The sequence below is a fragment of the Leuresthes tenuis genome, unplaced genomic scaffold (genome assembly GCF_036924035.1).
Source record: "Leuresthes tenuis unplaced genomic scaffold, fLeuTen1.0.hap1 SCAF_16, whole genome shotgun sequence".
NCBI classification, from domain to species: domain Eukaryota; kingdom Metazoa; phylum Chordata; class Actinopteri; order Atheriniformes; family Atherinopsidae; genus Leuresthes; species Leuresthes tenuis.
This window is the reverse complement of record NW_027325370.1, coordinates 18,555,128-18,577,359: the sequence shown is the minus strand read 5'-3', so window position 1 is coordinate 18,577,359 and position 22,232 is coordinate 18,555,128. Positions and strand designations below refer to the sequence as shown.

The following is a 22,232-nucleotide window of genomic DNA, read 5'->3' as shown; positions in this document are numbered from 1 at the left end:
ATATCTATAGTCATATTTAAGCCTAACCATGGTAAAAACTACTCTCCTTCTTCCTCATATTTGTACTCCAATACATCCACTAAGTATCATCTCTTAACATCTCTGCCTGTCCTAACGTGTTTGATTTTGAGCTTCCAACTGGTGCTGACCACTTGCATAGCTGTTCTGCGCTACTAATGAAGCCCAACATTAATCCCACACCGAAAGCACACTGTGACAGTTGAGCATGCTGCCTCAGTTTTTTTTTTTGTTGCCAGCCTTTAACATCTTCCCGGATTTGCTCTTTGGGGATGGGCCACCTTATTATGGGACTGCCATAACTGTCAACTCTAAGCTTTTTGAACATGTCAGAATTTTCTCTTTAGTCCTGCTTCCTCAGCTCGTATTTGGCTAAATCCATGGAAACTTATTTCTTTTGACTTTATTACAAGTTTCTTCCAAGTAGGTTGTCAAAATGAACACACCCAGGGTGCTGAAAATTATCTGGCAGCTTGCTAACGGGTACAATTGTGTTTTTCTTTTCTGGGTTTTTGTCTAGCATCAGTTCAATAGCCTTTTGGCCAATCTTATCTGTACCAAAAGTATAGCAAACTATCTAACAACTATCAGGGAATTTCTTTGTTTGCATTCTTATTTTTTGTAATCCACATATGTCTGCTAAGTTTGTGATACTCTATAGGTTTTGTTTTCTTATTTTTATGTTCATGCATGTGGAAAAGTAATTATTCTCAATGAGGAATGTAACACTTTGAAAGGACATCCACAAAACAATGTTATGAGAGAATAATTGAAAGAGTAATCTTATGAAAATGATCATGGCTTTTGCAAATTTGGTGACTTCAGCTATTAACACCAAGCAAGAATCACATCACAAGAACATGTGAAGGAATTTGACTGTCTTTTTCTTTTGTTTTTGCTGTACCTGGGTTAAAGATATTAATGTATCCCTAGAAAGTAAGGACATGCCTGAATATAGACCAACTTAAATCAGCCAACATGGTGTAAACAGTTCTGTAAAATCACTGCTTGACATATCATCTCTTTCTAATATAAAGTAATTTTCTACAAGAAAATCCTGACCCCTTGACCCCTGGATCTGACATCTCTTTTACGCTGTGGGTGCATTTTTACTGGCATTGGCTCCACTTGTTTCCTTACAGGAAGATAGAGAAAAGATGAAGTTGTCCTGATGAATTACTTTTATCCCATGATGAAACATACCCTGGTAGAAGTTCTCTCTTCCAGGACCCTCTCCATCAGACACAATAGATCACTGATTCTTTCGAGTGTGAAATGATATGACAGTCACCAGTTGGACAAAGGTCATTTGTATCTTATATTCGCACGTAACAATTTTTGGCTAGGAGAATAGTTCATCAGTGAGGACAGTGATAACAGCGTAAATGGACTGTAAAGCAGAATGGGTTCTGCTGTAGAGTTTGATGAGAGGGAGGGTGGTTTTCAATCAGAAAATAATTGATCAAAGCAATGTGTTTATGGGACATAATTTAGTTAAACACAAATTATACTGTTGTTTCAGATTTTTCTTTTTCTTTTGAATGCCAGCATCATCTTTTCCCCTGTTTTCTCTCTGTGCCTGAGGTAAAACTGTCTCTGAAGTATGCTGGACAGTTGCTGCTGGTGAGGAGGATGAGGTCAGTCTGAACCTTCAAGTCCTTGACTTCAGTTGCTGGTTGTACAAGTGTTTGATGCTTTGCTTTTGTGATGGCATCCTATGAATGTGCTCAAATCTGCCCTGCGTGTTTTTGTTTGCGCTCGTCTTTCATATTTTGCCGATATAAGGTGAGTAAGGGATGAGGCAAAAACTCCAGTATTGTATTGCTCCAGGAACTGAAGACGAATCAAAATGAAGTCCTCGTAAGTGTTGGAAACATTGTGGGTGTGTATGTTATAACTGTAATCCTACTCAGACAAAAGTTAATATAGTAAGGTCAGATTCTGTCAGAAAGCCCTTTGTAGTTAGGTTCTTGGGAGTAAAGTCGTGCATTAAGCTTTTACATGATACTGAAACTCATGAATTGGTTTTGCAAGCAGCTTACTAAGACAGTGACATTACATTGAAATCTATTTCTGTTCCACAACTTCAGCTGCCTGTTGGTTTTGTGACCGTGATGACAAAAGACCGCAATGGAAATAAGTAATTTTCCCATAAATCTAACCTTTACATTGTTGGATTATAAAAGGATTGAATATGAATTCATTTTAACTTAGTTTTCTTTAGTGCAGCATAATCATAGTGAAAGGGTGTATTTTGAGCCAAACAATGATTGTTATCTACATTAACTCTAACAGAGTAGCTGTGGTGCAGATTGTAATTTGTATCCCTCTCAATTACAAATATTGTTGAGCTTCTTTTTTACCTGTGTATTTTAGTCTACGATTGGACCTAATTTCCAAGAAAAACTACTCCAACACAGAAAAGAGGGAAAACATTGGAGGAGATAATCCATCCATCCATTTTTTATACCCGCTTAATCCAACTCGGGGTTTGCGGGGTGGCTGAAGCTTATCCCAGCTATCATTGGGCGAGAGGAAAGGTACAGAGGAGAGAATAAATTGTGTCAGTAAACAAACTGTTAGTTCTCTATAAATGGAAAAAAAATAAGAAAAATAAGGTACAGGTAAAATGCAGGTTATTGCCATAGCATTATCAACCCTGACACAACAGCAAGGCATACAATCTAATCAAAGAAACATATTTTGGCAAAGCAGAAAGCAGCATATGACCAATCACATTTGTCTTCATCACAGTTGGGAAAGTATATGTCAAAGATGTGCTTTAAGTTCTACGTCCAACATATTTTGAAGCATAAATCAATCTTAGGTGGTGTTTGCTCCAAGCATCAAATATTGTCACACGGGCGTTGTATCATCTCATCGTGGAGCATCCTCATTCATGCCATACTTCAGACAGTTTCCACATCACAAGTCAGAGTATGAAGAAGTGAGGATGGGAGACACCTTAATGAGCTGAGTCGAAAGCCTTCGCTGAAACATAGCTGTGCACTTCTTGTCAAGAACATCACATAGCAAACATTTAACACTGGTTATCACCTTTCAGATGCATTTCCTTGCCTTTATAAAGAATAAGAGTAAAAGAGAAGCTCACATGGAACCACTGAGCTGAATTCTGGTCCATTTACTAGTGATAAAGATGTTATCATCATGGACAAAGGAGCTGTGGTTGGTTTAGTTTGAGTTGACAACTGGGTGAGAGGATGTATGAGTCACTGCAACTGCAGAAAAAAATCCTGTGAGGTCATAGTTTAATTTAACAGCAACTGTCCTGCATGTGTATTGCTATCTATTACTGTTTGATTGAACCCCCCCCCCCCAAAAAACAAAAAAACAAGTGATTGTCTAACATAACCATATGTTTTATTTAGTATTAGATGTGTAGGTCTGGATGTATATATTCCACCCTGATGGGCTGTAACATTGTGACTTGGCGCCACCTAGTGGTTTATTACTAAGTAATAACAATACCAGGGATGTGACAATGGTGGAAAAAGAAAAAAACACTTCTCTAATGAGCTTAGACACATTTGAGAGGCCCATATTGTATATTTTCTAATTCATATTTTATAAAGCTGTGGGTTGCTTTTCAGATTAGAATTTGTAAATGAAAGGTAAAACTATAAGCCCCTCATATTGACGGTCAAAGTGACGCTTTGGTTGCGAACTGCTCCATTTTTTCTTTTTTCTCCTCTTCATCAGGCGTTCCTTACTCCCTGACTTTCATAGAGGTTGATTTCTAAAGTGCATTCTTGATTTGCTTTGCAGACATAAACAGGTTGTCCTTCATCATGCAAATGATTTTCTGCTTCATCAGTGGCCAATCTGCTTGTTTGTTGTAGTTTTCCTTTTGATGATGGCAAATCAACGTTTTTGAGTTTCATCATAGACGTCTCTATCATGACCCCTTCTCCCTTTTTTTTTAATGACAGAAACGACACCAACATTAATGAACAAGCTCAGTCCTGAAAACCTTTTGCACTCCTACGCTTTGTTATATCATAAATAGTATTTAAAATGGAATGTGGTGAAGCTAAGAGTCTAAAGAAGATTGTGTATTTATGGTCTGATTTAGTAACTTACCAAAGAGCTATATGGGGTTGGGTAGTTATCACTGTTGCCTCACAGCAGGAAAAGACTGTTTGTGTTGTGAAACACTGTTGCAACACAAACCTTGTTACAATACAGATGTTCTACGAGATGTTCTATGAAAATGTAGTGACAATAAAAGCAACTGACTGATGCTAGTTATTCTTCCTGATTCTTTAAACAGAGTGCTGCTACTGCCATCTGTAGGTTAGACTCACTACTTAACAATACTTCAAAACCAATGGAGCAGCCCTTTAAATTAATCTTTTGTACATCAATAAATTTAGTTTAATTCTTTCAATTGATTCACAGGGATCAACCGAAAACCAGCAAAAGTTTTGGGTTTCCCTTAAACATAAAGTATTGTATGACAACATCATTCTGTATCTGCTTGCCATCATCTGTTTTTTCTCAACAGGCCAATGAGAAATAAATCTCTGCACCTCCAGGCTTTGCATAACCCAACTAATTTTGGGATGAATTTGACAAGCTGAATTAGTTAATTTGTTCCATTCTGTCCTCGGGAAGATTACATACACACAGACACAAACAGCGAAAAAGAAGAAAAACATTCTTCTGTTCAGATTTTTATAATTATAAAACACTTGAATCACTGATTAAAAATATCACAGATTTAAAGTCCGCTGCTTGCATGAAATAAAAAAAAACAAACAAACAAACAAAACAAACAGTACCAAAGCAAAATCAAAAAAGATTTAAAAAATCAGTTTATAGATTGGCTTGTCGGAGCTCAGGGACTGATAGAAAAGCACATTTAGGAGAGCTACATGTACACATTCACATGGAAGTCAACCTTCAACATCAGCTGAGGCGTGCTTAGGTCTTACTTTACATGAGCAGAGAACATAACAACAACACCAACAACAACACAGGCAAAAACAGCGCGTTGTTTCACTATCACACATGATACAGATGAGTGGAGTGTTACAGTTATTATAACACAAGGAAAAGAAATCAAATGTAATTTACATAAATACGCTCAATGATTAAAGAAAAAAAAAAGCGCTCAAGTTAATAGGCAAAGTTGCTTTGGCACATTTGCAGACCTACAGTACTGTTAGGTCCGAATAACAGTGCTGATTTCTTTTTCTGTATGTCCTGCCAGTGTGCTCCACCATCGGCAGCCCTAACTTAAAGTGTACTCTTCAAGGTTCTTAAACCCAAACATTGTGGTTAAAATGATGCCATTCTTTTTGCTGCAGTCAGCTGGGCAAGACAATTAAGTGCAAACTTTTCACCGACAGTTCGGCTACATGCCGTTAAGTCCAAAATGGTGGAGGTTATTAGCCATGTTGCAGACTCAGCTTCAACTTATCTGTCAGATAAATTGTCAACCACTACAGCACTGAATATTAGAAGTTAAATCTTTGCAGATCTTAACATACTATTATTTATTTTTGGTTAACAAACTACATCTCGATAAAAATGCAGCAGTGAATGTGCACATCATCATCATCTTGGTTTTGACAAACCTTAAACACAAAATCTTATGCCGACTCGAGAAGCACACTGATGTACACTTGCAAAAACGTTATACTCCTCAGCAAGAATTCCAGTAAGCTGTGTTTATAAAAGTCATTAGCATTAAGATTGAGCTTTTCTTAAGTTTGAGAGATCCGCTTTCGCTTCGTTGCCTGATGAAACCTTATGGCCCAACAGAACTAACGAGGTGCACTGAATTCTTCCATTTCTGACTTCACCTTTTCTATCAGGGGTTAACAGTGTTGTCGAGTTTAAGCAGAACTTTTTCAGACAGACATTCTAGCTTGTCACCGAAGGAAAAGCTGTCATAAAGTCATATGCAAATTACCGCCTTCCATCCAGCCTTGCTCAGGCCAGCTGATCATTAGTTTTTATCTGTAACGGGGCAGATTTTATTTGATAAGATTTACAGCGAGACACCATTGAGGCACATTTGTCAACACTGCACAGGTTTTGTTGCTTTGATTGGTTATACAGCAGGTTTATTCAGCTGTGTCTTGGCTGTTGGTGCACACTGATGACATCAGCTGAAAACCAAAAAATAACTTAAACATTCCTGCTTAATTTGGAATTGTTTGGATATCTCAGACAAAGATTCTGTTGCCACATTTTCATTTCTCCTTTTTAAATGCCGCGGTTGAAATTTGTCCTATTGTTTTTGTGGGTCAACACAACCTTTGCATTTGAGTTTTTTGTTCTTAAAGTGTCATATGCAATTTCTATGGGGATGTGTTGCAGCTACTAAACTAGAGAATAGAGCAACCTTCATGTAAAATCCATTACATATATGTCACATACATATTTCACTTTCCCCTCTTCCAAATATCACTACTTTTGAATACAAATGGCTACGTAGTGTATGCGTAGTTATCAAAAATACACATGTGCTTTTCAAATGTATAATATATTTGTGCTGCTTTTCTGTAGCTGACAGTTTATGTGCACATCAATTTATGTGGTAGTTTCGAGGTGTATGTAGACTCCAATTTTACACACAATTGATTAGATTTAGATCAGATTAATATAGATTTAGTTTAGATTAGATTTAGATATATTTAATTCGATGTTTTTGAAAAGTTAATTAAGAAATCGCTTATTTAGAAATGTATTCAGACGTGGAGCCAAAGGGGTTTGTTCTAAATACTTTTGTAAATGAGATTTCCAGTTTCCTTATTTCTACATGTGCAAAACTATATAAAATATATTCTAATAATCTTAATTGGGTTATAGCGTATACACTGATTGGAAACATCCTTTTTAAGAGTAAAGTAGGGAAAAAGTAGCAGGGTCTGAACTAACTTTTTAAGAGACTGCAGGTGCCTTTCCATATTTGGTTTAAAGACACAATTGGATGATTACTTGGCTACAGTACTAAGGGCTTCATGATCTCTTACAGCATATTAGACCATGGCTTTATCTGCAAGGAGGCAGTGAAGTGTAATCATCTTCTAGTCCTTGGTAAAATAACAGAAAAACAAGACACATAGAAATTCCCTTTTTCTCCCCCAAATCTTAAATGCTCCATACACGTCATATTAGTAAGGTGTCTCATTGGCCTTTTAAAGAATAATGTGTAGTAGGACATATTGACAGTAAGAAACAAAAAGCGTCATCATTCTCACATTCTGAAAAAACTTTGAACTGATGCTAATTGATTCGAGATATCTGTAGAAATGCCTACATGTACATAAAAACCTGTGTGGCTTGGCACGGTGAATCAAACACACATCAAAAACACACATGCAGTCAAAGGATTTTGTTCAAGAGAGCAGCATGTTAGAAGTCATCATGTGCTACAGACAGTTGTCTGCGTGGTGTGTGCATGAAGGCATTCTGGGGCTTTTTGTCAAATACAAACAACTAGACTCGGGGCCTCTGTTATAACCTGGCATGCAGGTTGACAATGACACCGTCCTCAGGCAGGTCTTTGATGGGCAGGCTGCTCTTGTGTTCACCTCCATGGTCAGTGCTCTCACAGCTGCTTTGAGGCGACCGTGGAGGAGGCTGGTACAGGATGCTGGCTAACAAGAAAAAGATTGTCCCCATAACCTGAAACAGTGGAGGGTAGATGATTTAAACTGTCCAGCTTGTAGTTTATCTCCTGTTAGCTCAGGGATGCTAGCCATCTGAAACTTGTAATTGATTGGTCCACAGATTACTCTACCTGGCCGTCAAAGCACTTTGTAAACTTTTTTAAAAGCTGCTTTGCACATAAGGTTATTGTTATTATCATTAAAGCTCTATGTCTGACTAAACAAAATCAAACCACCGTAGCTTACCCTGGCAACCATTAGTCAGCTGAATGTGTGTTCACACATTTCACCTGAAACGGCCGCTGCATTATCTGAACTGTCACTGATTTAAGAGCTGCAAGGAAATTGTCTTTATCATTTTCATTAATATTGGCAATAGTAATTAGGAGGATTAGTAGCGTTTCTTGACTTAATTAGTAATACCATACAGTTAAACACTGCTCTACATCTGAGCACTGTTCCTGCGGGCTTGTTGAGAAACTACTTTTAGAGGCCAGGTAAGTTAAATTCTATCTACCCTGGCACAGCTAGAACAACTTTTACTAACAACAGTAAGATAGCATAAATCCATAACAAGTCACATCGCTTCCATACAAAGAAAAGGCAAAGAGGCACACAATTGTGTGTAAAGCTGGTGAACATCTTTTTAAAGTTTGAATTAGATGGTTTAATCTTCAAAACATCCATTTACAGTGGAACCACACCATCTCAGAGGGTGTGGTAGTAAGATCATCAGAAGGGTCCAAGGGATAATAATATAATAATTCTAAAGTCATATTCATCTCCTTTCCACATTCCCATCATTTTGTCTTAAGGTGAAATCTTGCTTTATTGGTAACATCTTCAAACCAAGATAAATTTGATGAATACTGATATCACAGAAAATTACTTGCGAGCCTGTTTTTGTTGGAATTACCTTGTAGATGATTCCAGCTACTAGTGTGTACTGGCTCATGGCTGAGTTGTGATACAGGTAGCAGGAGCCCTGCTCGCCACACTGATCCTGCCACAATAAGCAGGAGATGTCAATCACTGAGCCAAACGCTATGGGTCCTGGAATACCACCTGTGAGGAGAACAGCAGCACAGAGCAGAGAGAATAAAGCATTTTGGTTGTGATTCTCAGGTTGAAAGTAGACTTAAAGAAAGAGTGTGGCCTACCAAGTGAGCGCACCACAATCCACTGGATGCCAAGTCCAAAGGATCTCTGACTGTCTGGAACACACCTACACAAGACAGACAAGCAGGCAGAGTGATTCTAAAACTTCCAACACAGTTTGACACTTTTCACAGCTACATCGGCTGGAACTGTGCTTTTTCCTCTGCATCACTGGGCTTTATAACAGGTAAGATTTAGATTAATTTCAGCCAACATAATTGAACTATACCAAAGCCCACTACTTCCTGGTGTCCTCTTCTTTCCTATATATTTGAAAAATTGTTGTCAGTCCAAATTAACAGTATCAGCTAAAAGGATCTGGGAATACATACTAAAGTGCTTAACTAAATCAATGACCAAATTAGACAAAGTATCACATTTCGTGCTAATGACCATTTAGAGCCACTGAGATACTGAAGGATTCACAACGGACACCCACCTTAGAGTGGCTGTGAGAGCCGGGATGCTACAGAGGAATGTGAAACAGATGATGATGAAGAGCAGGGAAAGGAAAGCAGGCATGTGGTTGCAGGAGCTGCTACACTTTCCTGTCAGAGCGAAGCCCTCCTTACCCCAGGATACGTTACCCACCACACAGCTACAGCCAGAGTACACCTAAAACACACATATACAGTAGACACATAGAGAAATAACATAGTATAGAACATACCCAATTATCAGTTAATTCCCTGTTACCAAATAATTGGAGAAAAAAAGAAAACCCTTGATATCTCACTGACAGTTGGATGTAATTTCCAAGAGGTAAAGTTTATGTATCTGAAGGATTATGCTATTCATATCTAGTAGTCTAGCCTTTCTCATTTTGGCCTTCTGCCCAACCTCCTTCAAACCACGGTAAGTGTAATTTCTATCCAGTCAGACTAAAATGACATAAGATGAGCGTGTGCTGTACCCGTTTGCCCGTGGAGCGTTCAGTGTGGTTGACGGTGTTACAGCCAGCGTGGCAGGGGGAATAATACATCATACCGTCTGCCCCGCACACCGGATTGTACAGCTCTCTGACACAGTTGCAGGCTGCGTTACAACCCACTATCAGGTTATCGTCCAGAGAAGAGCTGCAGACACGTGAAAAAGACCAGCACAGAGGGAGGGAGTAAGAACAATGGAAGGGAGAAACAAGAAAGGAGACAAATCCAAACAAATGGGAGAAGGAAGGAAAGGAAGCAAGTCCACCTAATTCTGCTTAATTAGGATATTTCCTACTTTGTATGAGAGAATGATTTCTTCTGAGGAACAGTGCAGAAAAAGCACATGCTTAAAGTATTAAACGAGAATAAGAAATATCCAAAGATAAATGTTTTCTTACAGCAAAACTAGAATTAATTTAAAATGAGACATTACCAGGTCTTAAAATGGAGGTACAGTAAATACAACCACATGTGACTTATTGTGTCATTATTGATTTAACAAAAACTAAATCAGAATACAGAAGCAGTGTGTGAAAAACAAAGTCTTTTGTATGAGTCGACAGCTTGTAGAGTCACGTTTAACAGCAATAAGTGGAAGTGATGGTTTTCTGTATGACGTTATCTGTCTCTCACATGGTTGTGGAGGAAGTTTGGCCCACTCTTCTTTCCAACGTGTGGTTTATGCACACTTTTCTTAAGGTCCCCCCACAGCACTTCAGTCAGGTTGAGGTCTGGACTTTGACTGGACCATTGCAACACCTTGATTCTTTTCTTTTTCAGACATTCTGTTGTAGATTTGCTGCTGTGTTTGGGATCATTGTCCTGTTGATGACTCGGTTTCAGCCAAGCTTTAGCTGTCGAGAGATAGCCTCACATTTGACTCTAGAATACTTTGGTATCCAGAGGAGTTCATGGTGGACTCAATGACTCTAAGGTGGTTTAATCCCAAATTTGTTTCAAATGAAACTCTATCATGTTTTTCTTATTGTGAAACGATTTTCTCCTGGAATAAGCCATATTTGTTCAGTCTGTTTCTAATTGTGCTGTCATGAACTTTAACATTTTATATGCTAACTAAGGCCTGTAGAGTCTGAGATGTAGCTGTTGGGTGTTTTGCAGACCTTGGGGTGAACTTGCTGGGATGACCACTCCTGGGAAGATTGACAGTTGTCTTGAATGTTTCAAGCTTTTGAGTAATCTGCATTCTGCATTTATAGAGGCGAACACACTTACTAATGATCAGTTAATCAAGTATATTTGATTAGTAGCGTCTGACTGCAACTTATCCTCGTCATTCCTATGGAGGCAGTAAGAGTGGACTTTTTATTTTTTAACACACTGTTTCTGCATTTAAGCTGTCATGGGTTGGTGATCACCTGAGTTTGTAGATACCCAATGCTAAGACCTGAGGAAGGACCAGATGATTCTTTTTATCTTGTGAAAAAATTATAATTAAGAGTGCTTTCTTTCTCACATGACTGTAACCTTATTCTATTCCATGATACCACATCACAGGCTGGAGCTAAGTCTCCATCATTGGCTCTGACTTTTTCCTCCATTGGAAGCCAACGACGATTTAAGAACTACAGTAAACTCTAAAAAAAAGATATTAGTTTGTATCAAGCTGCACCCTGACACTGAATGGTAGTTTAGTTTTTGCAGTATACTGAGGTCAGCGCATAACCTTTTATACGAATTTAAGCTTATGCGGTGATTGTCGCTCAATTGTCAAAATGTTGTTAATTTGACAGACTTTGAACCGGCTCATGTTCAAAGAACAATAGAAAAGAGTTCACACTGGGGAGGAGCTCGACAGAAAACACATTTCAGTTTGGCTGGCTGATCGGAGCAATGGGTTGAACCTCTTTCTAGACTAAACTATAGTCAGAACTAAATGATGTTTTAGTCAACCTACTGAGAACAACAGGTGCTAACAAGAGGATTCCCTACCTGTTACTAAGGTGCTGTTTGCTGGGTTTGTCGTACAGGTGTTTGTACTGGTCCAGTTGGTGCTTGTCCATCAGACCAAATTGATAAGGTGCTGTAACTCCAGCCATGGAAACATTGGGGCAGTGCATTAGGAAGATGAAAATTGCGAGCAGGCTGACCATCGCGCACATCATGCAGAAACGAATTATGCCTCGGCAGCGCAAGTTCAGCCTCTTCACGATGTAGCCGCCCAAGAAGGTGCCCCCACCTCCCGCTGGTACCACCATGTAACCTTGGAGAGGAAGAAGAACAGCATAAAGATGCATACTATCAGGCTATGGTTCAGCCTCAAGAGAAAAGGCCCCTGGAAAAGTGACAGCAAGTCTTGGTTAGGTTTCCTTCGCCAAGGAATGAGCAACGACCTTTCTTTAAACATCACCAGCCAATGTTCAAATGTAAAGTAGTCTTGAACCAACAGATTATTTTTCATTTTGCATTAATAACAAACACATACCATACAAACACATGTATGGTATGTTAGATTGACTTAACACCAGTCAGAGCAGCACAACATATGACATAGCACTGAATCACATGTTTACATACCTGACTATTCCCTTTACTCTGACACCATTGCAAATTCAAATGATCAGCAGCAGCCATCTTGTTTACAAAAATATACAATAATCAACATCTTGCTTACTTTCAAACCTATCAATTTATCAACTGTTAATGGGTTTAAATTGGCCAGGTTTGTATGTCAATACAGGAGCAAACTTAAGATTTCTCCTTTTACTTGCTACCAATTTGCATCTCCTTGTGACTTTACTATCATATGCATTTCTTAATTTATTCTAAATTATTATCATTTCTGCAACTCACTATGGTTGTCATGTGTTATCTGGGCATTTGTTATCTTTCTTAGGGATATTTTGCTGGTGAAGACCAAGAACCTCCTGGTCCCATCTGACCTTGACTCTTTGCCCAGCAGGACTGGACTTCAGTAATCCATTCAGGGTATATGAGAAATACTAATAGATTATTGTGAAATTTACTCTATATTTCTCTCCCTAGAGGATTAACCCTTTTGTTTTTTTAGTTTTTTTTTCAACACTTTCACCACATCTGGTCGGTAAAAAAGAAATCTGGGAATGCAGATGTTGACCTGCCCTATGCAAACTATCTTGACCTAAAGAGGAAATAATAGCTGGAAAGATTTGGTCACTGGAAGTTGAAAGATTAGGGTTATAGATATTTCATGAGTCCAACTTGTTCAAAAGAACAGCCTGTTCAGGTAGCAGCAAAAAAGTCAAACTATCATAGCATAATTTCCATCTGCTCTGGCCTTTGCACCATGTGTTGCCTGACTTTATCTCTTTATTAGTCACTCACCAAACCATGTGGCAGCCTCTGATGCACTGAGACTGAGCTGTGATTCCAAAAACTTTGGACCAAAAGTGGACATGCCTGCAATCAGGGTGGCCTCTGTGGCTCCTGCTAAACACAGGAAAATGAAGGTAGGGTTCTTTAAGAGAAGCAGCACAGATCTGGGAAAAGAGGGAGAAAGTTCATCAGTGTGTGTGGCCACTGCAAGCAAATTAAACCAGCTTCTTTTTCTAATTAAATCAGCCTGCAGTAAGCTCACCAGGAGTTTACTGCAGACATTCCTAAAGCGGTACAGATAAACACTGCACTAAATCCAAAAGTTATATCATCATGTTACATCATGTGCTGTGTAATCCTGTGTAATCCCACAGAGACACACGGTAAGAGATGACATCACTGACGCTGTGAGCTCATTGTAAACACAGTTGTAAACTGAAGTCACTCATCTGTAATGTTCTGTTCTCCTGACTGGGGTGAGATGACTAGCACTAAGGCTAGCTAAACAGACCTAACTTTAAACGTACTGTATTGTATACAGCACTCGCACTTGCAGTTCAAAAACAAAATCACTTCACACAGCCATCTAATATCTTAACACATGGAATTCAAGTGACAGAGATCAATTATCAGCAGTAAGAATTCAAAATGAGAAAAAAAACACAGAACTGGTGAAATATTGTGTCCTAGGTTAAACAGAGCAGAAACGCCAAACAAGTTTTATCCATAAATCCTTTAAATTGTTTTCAATCAAGTCTGTCCAATTTAACGCATGCCCCATCAAACCCCATCGACCTTTCTGAAGGAAGCTGCATGTCATTCCAGTTTGAACTGAAATACACAGATGAAGAACTAAATGCAATGAAAAAACATTAGCATGTATATTAAGAAAATCAGGCTATAGTGTGATTAGATAAGACTACTTCAAATCAGTTGGGTATTTATTTTTTCAAATGTTTAAATATTTGGGTGACTTGCTATAATTTGAGCTGCGTCACGTGCCATTTGGATGCTAATACCTGAACTTTTCAAACTGAAAGTATTCTCTATGCTAAAATAGATAGAACTGAGACACTTGCATTTCACAAAAGATTTGCTCTTGAATGCAGGTGAAGACATGTAATCTGTTTTAATATCACAAAATGTAAGAAGGGTGAAACTAAACATGCACACCCACACCAAACAATGCTTCAGGTAACACTTGAAATCCTGTCGCGTTTCATATCCTCTATTTGCTCTAAGAAGGTTAGACAATGTCTGGCACCTACCCAAAAATCAGAGGGGGAATTAATTCTGAAGTATTCACCAACAGCACTGAACTCCAAACATGGTGACCTCGATTTTGTGATTTTAAAATGATTAGTTAAACATAAAAATCTGTAATCATTGTTTGATACCAGTACTGTAATGGCCTGATTTATGCAAAGGTAAAATCTGATAATCTTTGGACCAAGGAGACCATTATTCAATATAAACTAAGATGAAAGTACAAGCAGGAAGAGTAAATTTCCTGCTTTTGTTTTTAAAATATCACCCTATGTGTGACACCTTACTGTCTCAGGGGATACGCAGTAAAGTTATAGTTTACCTATTAGTTCAAGTAATCTGTTCATCTTGAAGCACCGAACATTTCTCATCAGTCAGCTAGTCCTAAATTCATACGTTTTTGTTTCAGTCATACCATAGTTTGTAATATCTATTTCCTTAAAGTAACACTTAAAGAATTGCTGCTCCTTTGTGGAGACCCAACATTCTTGCTCGGCTCATCCAGCAGACTAGAGAAAGAAGGTGCAGCATGAACTGCAGAGTGAATGAGGAGAGTGAAAAGTGAAGGTGACAATCCTGGTCGGCCCACGCACTTCGCGTTGATGTCCTTTACTAACCCATCACCAATGTATCCAAATCAAATTCTCCACTTGTGAGAGTAAGTGCACTACCTTGGCATGTCTTTGACTGATTTTCCAAACTGCGGGTCTGAAGCTGTGGTGTGGCTTCCATCCTTCAGCTGGTGAGCCTCGGACACTCGCATGGCCACATGCTTCTGGGAGCCTGCAGGAAAAGTGAGTCTGTGACTGATATTTAAAGTGTACAGAGTCCTATCTCCGCAGCTTCTACAGCTACCTACCTGGGAGCTGTCGGGGGTAACCCAGGATGGGGAATGCTACCAGCAGAGCAGCTGCCCCTCCAGCCAAGAATCCGATCCACCAAGCCCCGACCCAGTGAGGGTTTTCCGGAGTCATCTCTGTCCTGTGACCAAAGCGCACACACATTGAGCCACTTGATCTTTACAGACGCTAAACTGCAACCTTTGATGAGAAGGTTCTATTCTACATTACTCATTTGAGTTTGTACTGCACTGACATTGTTTTCTTAAATGAGTATTTAAGATGGAGCATCATACACATACACAAAGAAATATTGCTATCAGACTAATTTTTATTTCTTGGTATTTGAATTGGAGGAACTTAAAAAAATCTACATTTAATTTTTATCTATTAGCTGCAATAAAATCATCATATTTGTATTATCAACAAGATATAACTCTTTTCATCAATGTCATTTTGTTACATGATAACCGTCAGTCATATTAGGTATGTATTAGGACACATCTAATCAGAAAGCTTAGTGTGTTCTCAATAGATTAAGCACACTATTAAATTTCTCGCCATGGCATACATTAAAATACAGTCGGTACATCGGCAGTAAAATCTACTAATCTTCAATTTAAGCACAAGTATAATGCTTCACTTTGCTGTGGCTAACATACGTAGAGCAGTTAGATGCATAGCTGGCACCTTACATGATCTCTCAGATTTGCTCTGTTCCCTGATCCTTGACTTTAAACAATCCTATTCTATTAAACTATAATTTGCGTAATTATAATAATTTAATTCTGGTGTAGTTTGCTAAATTCTATAACAGTCCTCAGTTTTATTCCAGACAATTATATTGTACTATACTAATAGTATACTCTAATAGACTCCTTTCTTGATGGTTTTGTTCTGGGCCTTTGTAATCAATTATTTAAATTGTGTTTTGTTTATCATAATGTGGTCAGTTCAATTAGTCAGTAATATTGTATAATAATCTAGTAATTTATATACAAGGCAAGTTATACTCTATTATAACCATTGCATATATAATACTGCAGTCCATTCTGCCAGCTAAAGTAGACTCACTTCAGGTGGATCTCTGTGTAAATGTTAAGGAAGTATCCTCCCAGCAGGTAACCCGCTGCTGGACCCACAATGGCTGCTGTGTAGAAGATCCCTGGGGAATGAAAGACCACAGAAACTGAGCCAGGGTGTGTGAGCACAATGACTTCAGGGTCTAGCTCCTGTTTCCTACTTATCTCCTTTCCTACAGGTTAAAAGGGCCCCATTGTTCTTCATATGAGCTCTGTATCTGAAGTTTGTGTTTCATAAGCAAAAATAATAGGTTTGAAGTGCCAGACACCGAGTACTGTGTTTGTGTGTTTGTTGGGACCACTTTTTTGAATTGCACTGCTCTCTGTGTGAATAACGTAAGCGACACGGGTGTCACAGTGTCAGTTAAAATCATGACAGTAATAATTATGTGAGTGTATGTGAACACACGGATGTGTTCAGGCCAATTTGGTTATTGTTTCCAAAATTGGTGATTATCCTCTGGATGGTCATAGAGGGAAAGATTACATTCTGACACAATAAAACAAAGAGATAAGATGGAGACAATTTGTAATGTGAGGCTGTACTGTAGCAGATAACATGTCATATGTCAGCTTATGATCTGCATTAGTACAGCATGATGTTGAACCAGTACAATTCACATTCACATTAGTGCACACAGCAGACACATTAAAGCTTACACCTGCAAAAGGAATGCATTTTTTGCTAAAAGATGCAGGTGGGATTGTGTCTCAGCCCTGATGGTGGTGTATGCATTTTGCTTAACATTCTGATAAAGTGCTCAGTGGTGCCCAGCTGTGAATACAAGCTGAGAATGGGCAAATATAGCTCTCTTTCTACATGAATCTACACAGCTCTGCCCAACAGTCTTCTTAAAACATGAGCTGAACCAGCTGATAAAAAAAAGCAAAGCAGCAAGGTCAAACTGAAGGCCTTTCATTATAGGTCACCAAAGAAGTTCGGTCAAGCAGGGCAATAGAGGGCTGGAAGAAACCTCTGATAAGGATTTTATGAAAGACTTTAAACAAAATTAAATCCCCCAGCACAGATAGGTGACTGACTCATGAACTTTTTAAGATTGCTTAGAAGCAAAAGGAGCCAAAATGTACTGGTTAGTTTCTCAAACGTGAATTTTCTAGCATTACACTGATTTAAGACTGAGTCAAGAATGTCAGCCCTACAAAGTGCCTGGACTGAGCTGTGAGCTTGTAGACCGCTAACTGGATCAAGTTTGTTCTCGAGTTGCTGTAGTTAATTTCAGAGTCTCCATGTGAGATGTTACAGTTGGTAAACAGATATTTCTGTAAAGACAAAGCAGCTCTGAGTTCAGCACATTCACCGAAAATTACTCTGTACTAGGTGTTTTGTACAAATGCAGATTCAGCACTTTCCCATTGCACTCAAATACCAGCTTTTGACCATTTTTAATAAAGGCTGTGGGTAACATTTTTCAGTTTTCTGATACCGTATCTGTAGTGTATACAAAGGTTATGGCCTGGTTATAAATCGCAAGCCTGTAAATGTGGTCTTCTTTTTATAGAGCTGAAATAAACCATATAGATGTATATTTTTGACTTGAAACCATATAAAAAAGAAAATGAAGAAATATCTCCTTCTCAGAAAATTGTCAAGCTTTCCATAAAACAGACCATAAATGAGACTCACCTGTATAAACAGGCCCATAGGTTGAGCTGACATTCTCATCCAGGTATGTGACCCCTAACGTGTACAGAGGAGTAGCACCCATCCCGTGTAGAAACTGACCCAGTATGAACACGAAGCGATAACTGGACAATCCTCCACCGTCTTTGTCCTGGCACTGGTTGGTACGATTGGCAGAGCACATTCCTGTTTGACCAGGCAGACTGACCACATAGGGGGGTGTGGTGAAATGAGGCAAGGCAAACACCAGAGAACCCAGTGCCATGATAAGCACCCCCCATCCCAGCCAGCGGGGCTTGTGGCCTGTCCCTCCAAAGTAACTAACGAAGATGAGGCAGACGCAGGCAGCGATGTCGTAGGAGCTGGCAATGAGACCAGCCTGGTAGCTGCGGAGATCAAAGCGCCGCTCAATAGAGGTGACCACTGTGTTAATGAAGCCATTGATTATCATTCCTTGAAGGAAAGATGCCGCACAAAGGAAGAACAGCACCCAACGAGGGGTATTGAAAACTTGGATGACCTTGGGTGTCAGCGCCCCCCAGCCACACAGCTGATGCGAGTCAGTCGAGATGAGCTTTAACTCCACAGGAATTTCATTGGGTTGGGTGTCCACCCCATATAACTGCCCGGGGAGCATTGACGCCCCGGTGAAAATGCAGGGCCGAATGGGGCCATCACCTACAGGGCTGCCAGGGCTTCTGGGACCAGAGCCTATGGGACTGCCTGTCTGGGAATCCACAGGACTAGGGGTGTCCAAAGAGGGACCCCCACTGAGAGGACAGTCCTGCAGATCCAGGAGCTCCTGCTTGGAGCTAAAAGAGGCGTCGGCATTTAGCAAAACTGGCATCACCCCTCTGAGGGGTGGTGTGTGGGTCTTGTGAGGCTCTATGAGCTCAGGGGATAAAGTATTGTGTTTACCACCACCTATGTGGAAAACAGGAAATGTGAATCAGAGGAGGATCAAGTTGAATCTGTTGTGGTCAGGCTTCAGTCAGACAATGTACCCCACATCTCATATGTCCACAGTACTGAATGTTTGTTCTTCAAAATACTAAATATTTGTTAAGGCTCTTCAGGTGCTCCTGCTTATCGATACGAGGTGGAACAGGATGAAAGGCCAATGATGCTGAGCAATGGCCTTCTGTGAAGAGAAAAGAGAGAGAGGGCAAATGAAGTTCATATTATAAATGTTTTTTAGAATATCTTTTATTAGTTGAGTGAATGGATGACACATATCTGAAAGGCTGACTGAATAACAGAGCTGAAGAAATGCTCACTAAAATGTCACCCATGCTTATTTTTTTTTCTTGAAAATATAAAATCTAAATGAAATGAAAAATACTGTATTCATCCCAAAGGAATGAAAACAAAAACAAAACATATGGATGTTTTTCAATGTGATTTTTCTTTCATGACTATGCCGAGGCAGCCAAACACTCACATCCACACTTGTACAATCAAAGTCATTAAATTACTCCCGCTGCCTGTGAACACCCCGACAGAAGAATGGATTTGACTATGTAGAGTTTGTCGGGACAATAATTGTTCTAATTACCAACACGGTCCACAAAGAGTCTTACGAAGCGGCACAGAGACAAAAGCTCTCTCACACACAAATACAACCTATAAAACCACAAGTAACACACAACGGTAATGAACCATAAGTATTTCTCTCTGCTCCAGCAGGCACAAACAGATCACAGCCTTCATTAACACAATGGGCACATTTTTTTTTACCATTTAGCAAAGCTTGAGACATAATCTCAACAGTCCCATTCCAGAAAACAGCATCCAAATCATAAACACTACTTTAGAAATGTGCATTTGACTCAGTAGACGTGATCCAAGCAAACTGCATTAATTCTGCTTGGGAGTCGAAAGTTAAACTACAGGTGAGAAACTACACTTCTTTTCTCATTTCATGTGGATATTTACAGTGTAAGCAGAGCTTAACAGGAAAAATCAACAGTACATGAAGTAAAAGAGGGTGTAAGAAAACGCTACATCAATTGACACAAAATACCATTTACAATAGCTAAAGAGGAATCATTAACAACATTCCTCAGATGCATGTTATAGTCAATTTGAGTCATTTTAATTTGGATGATGCGAGAAATTGAGAAAATCTGCCTCTCATTTACCAGACTGAACCACAACCACACAAAGTGTTCCATAGTCTTTAAATAAGAGCTCAGAAATAGAATTCAGCTGAAGAGTTGAATCAAACTTAACAACAGTCAGCGAGTCGTAACTGTTCACATGAATGAAACAGCAACGTGTCAGCTATTTCTCTACAGTAGAGGTGGAGAGAAAAAAGTTAAGCCTTAACTACTTCAAAATTATTCTTTCATTCAACAATAAATCGTCAACTATATAAAGAAGCAGTGTTTTACCACACAAAGTAATCTCAGTTAGACAATGTTAAAGAAACAACTTGACCTTAACATTCCACAGGTTACATATTGAACAAATATTTGACTAAACTGAGAAAAAAAAACAAGTAGAAGAGCAAAGAGCAAAGAAAACTTCCTTCAATAACTGAATTCCTTATAAAAAAAAAAAGCTTTGTGGACTAATGTTTAGACACAATTCACTCTGGGACACGACAAAGATACAAGGACACCTTTATAGTTACTACAACACACAGTAGCGCTACAAATTATAAAAAGCACATGACGTTGCAAACTTGATACATAATTTCAAATGGAAGACAACTCTATACAATTAAGTCTTATCGGTTCAGTTATTTTCAGTAGGAAGCAGCCTATTTTTTTTTATCAGTGTGTCCATGTTGTCTTTTCATAGCTCAATTGATATCTTTAGGAAAATAAATCTCAGTTTACCAATGTTGCTTTCACTTTTATTCCACACATGCTGACTTGTTGATCGGCAACCCTTATTAATATGCTACAACTAGAACGCAAACACAAAATCTTAAACATATAACACACCACCTACCTTCCCTCCTGTATTTGAAAACCAACAGCTTGGATGATGTTAAAGCATGTCAATAAATGAAAATATCATAGAAGGATCCAGTAAGAGAGAAAGGATGGCATGAAGAGGAAGGGAGAGGCATCCATGCTAAGTCCTAAGCTTGTCTCTCAAAGCCTCTTATAGTCAAACGCTGAGGCAGCACATCAATTACTTCCCCCCACCTCTGCCCCCCCTCCCCCCGGAGGGTGGGGAGTGCTGCCTGCCCACATGATCCACCTGAGAATAACCTGCAATGGAGCTTCAGAAGGAACTCTGCTTTGTAAGTTTAAAAGCCAGCAGAAAGATAATGAACTAAAAAATATATATATATAAAAACACAAGGTTTCAGTGAACGACAACTGTGAATTGGGCTGTGACAACCTGTTCACTGACTGGCACAGACATCGCTGCTCTTGTCTGTTCAGCTCATCACTTGTGATAAGGAATAATTCAGTTTGGGAATCCAGAGTTTAAAACGAGATTAACATCATATTTCATTAACGAGCTGACACATATAGGACTGAAATTGAGCATTATTTAGTGCTCTCGGAAGCCTCTTTTTTTAAAAGCCAGCAGAAAGATAATGAACTATGTATATATATATGATATATATATATATATATCAAAATATATATATATAAAGTATATATATATATAAAATATGTGTAGTAACTGGACTGCACATGATGCCATGAGTGCTACAAGCTCCTGCTCTCATCATTTACTCATATTGGGTAAACTAATGAGTAATGCTGATTAGATAATAATGGTATTGAACTATCTGGGAGGTGACGTACGGACACACCGTGTTCATGAAGGCTTATGTTATCTTGTTTAAGTTATCACAGAGATGGGTCGCATCATGACAGGGATGCTGCTTGCGATGTTAGCTGCTGCTACTACTGTTCCGTTTGTGCAGTTTTACTAAATGAAAGCTCAGGTAGAAATTCATGCATTCGATACATTTTTCTAATTGCATTTGGTTTAAGAATCAGGGTTTGAGTGTTATAAATACATTTTCTGGCAAACTGTAGCGACATGGGTGAGGCAGTGTATGAACCTTGAGGTTACAAATAGCTCAAATGTTTAGGTGTGTTTCAGATCAAGCTATGTGCCAACAGATTATAGGCAAGACTGAGTTCAGTCCATTTCAATGATTTAAAGAAGGGACCATTGTATTAAATTAATCGTGAGGTTACGTGCTACTTGAATGAAAACAATGACTCAAAACTTGACCTTGTCACGTCATATTTTGAGTTTTGTTTTGTCTTGTCTTGTTTTCAGGTTTTAGGTTAATTTCTGGTCATGTTTTTTCCCCTTATCACGTTAGGTTCACTCAAGTCACCTGTTTTTGTTTCTCACCTTTC

The 22,232-nt window shown here is 38.9% G+C and overlaps 1 protein-coding gene across 2 annotated transcripts in view; it reads right to left on the bottom strand.

Annotated features, from left to right (window-relative positions):
* Window positions 1–3,398: 3,398 nt before the first annotated feature.
* Window positions 3,399–22,232, bottom strand: part of slco4a1 (solute carrier organic anion transporter family, member 4A1) — a 28,840-nt gene continuing 10,006 nt past the window's right edge. Inside the window, exons 1-12 of one of the 2 annotated variants that reach the window (XM_072367748.1) lie at window positions 20,848–20,983; window positions 17,893–19,030; window positions 16,240–16,330; window positions 15,186–15,307; window positions 14,998–15,109; window positions 13,070–13,224; window positions 11,699–11,969; window positions 9,733–9,895; window positions 9,259–9,434; window positions 8,822–8,886; window positions 8,578–8,726; window positions 3,399–7,677 (exon numbers count right to left, since the gene is read on the bottom strand). In XM_072367748.1, the coding sequence (XP_072223849.1) occupies window positions 7,507–7,677; window positions 8,578–8,726; window positions 8,822–8,886; window positions 9,259–9,434; window positions 9,733–9,895; window positions 11,699–11,969; window positions 13,070–13,224; window positions 14,998–15,109; window positions 15,186–15,307; window positions 16,240–16,330; window positions 17,893–18,736 (2,319 nt within the window). In that variant the 5' untranslated portion in view covers window positions 18,737–19,030; window positions 20,848–20,983 and the 3' untranslated portion in view covers window positions 3,399–7,506. Of the gene's footprint in view, window positions 7,678–8,577; window positions 8,727–8,821; window positions 8,887–9,258; window positions 9,435–9,732; window positions 9,896–11,698; window positions 11,970–13,069; window positions 13,225–14,997; window positions 15,110–15,185; window positions 15,308–16,239; window positions 16,331–17,892; window positions 19,031–20,847; window positions 20,984–22,232 lie in introns of those variants that run through there. The other variant, XM_072367749.1, reaches the window with a different exon arrangement.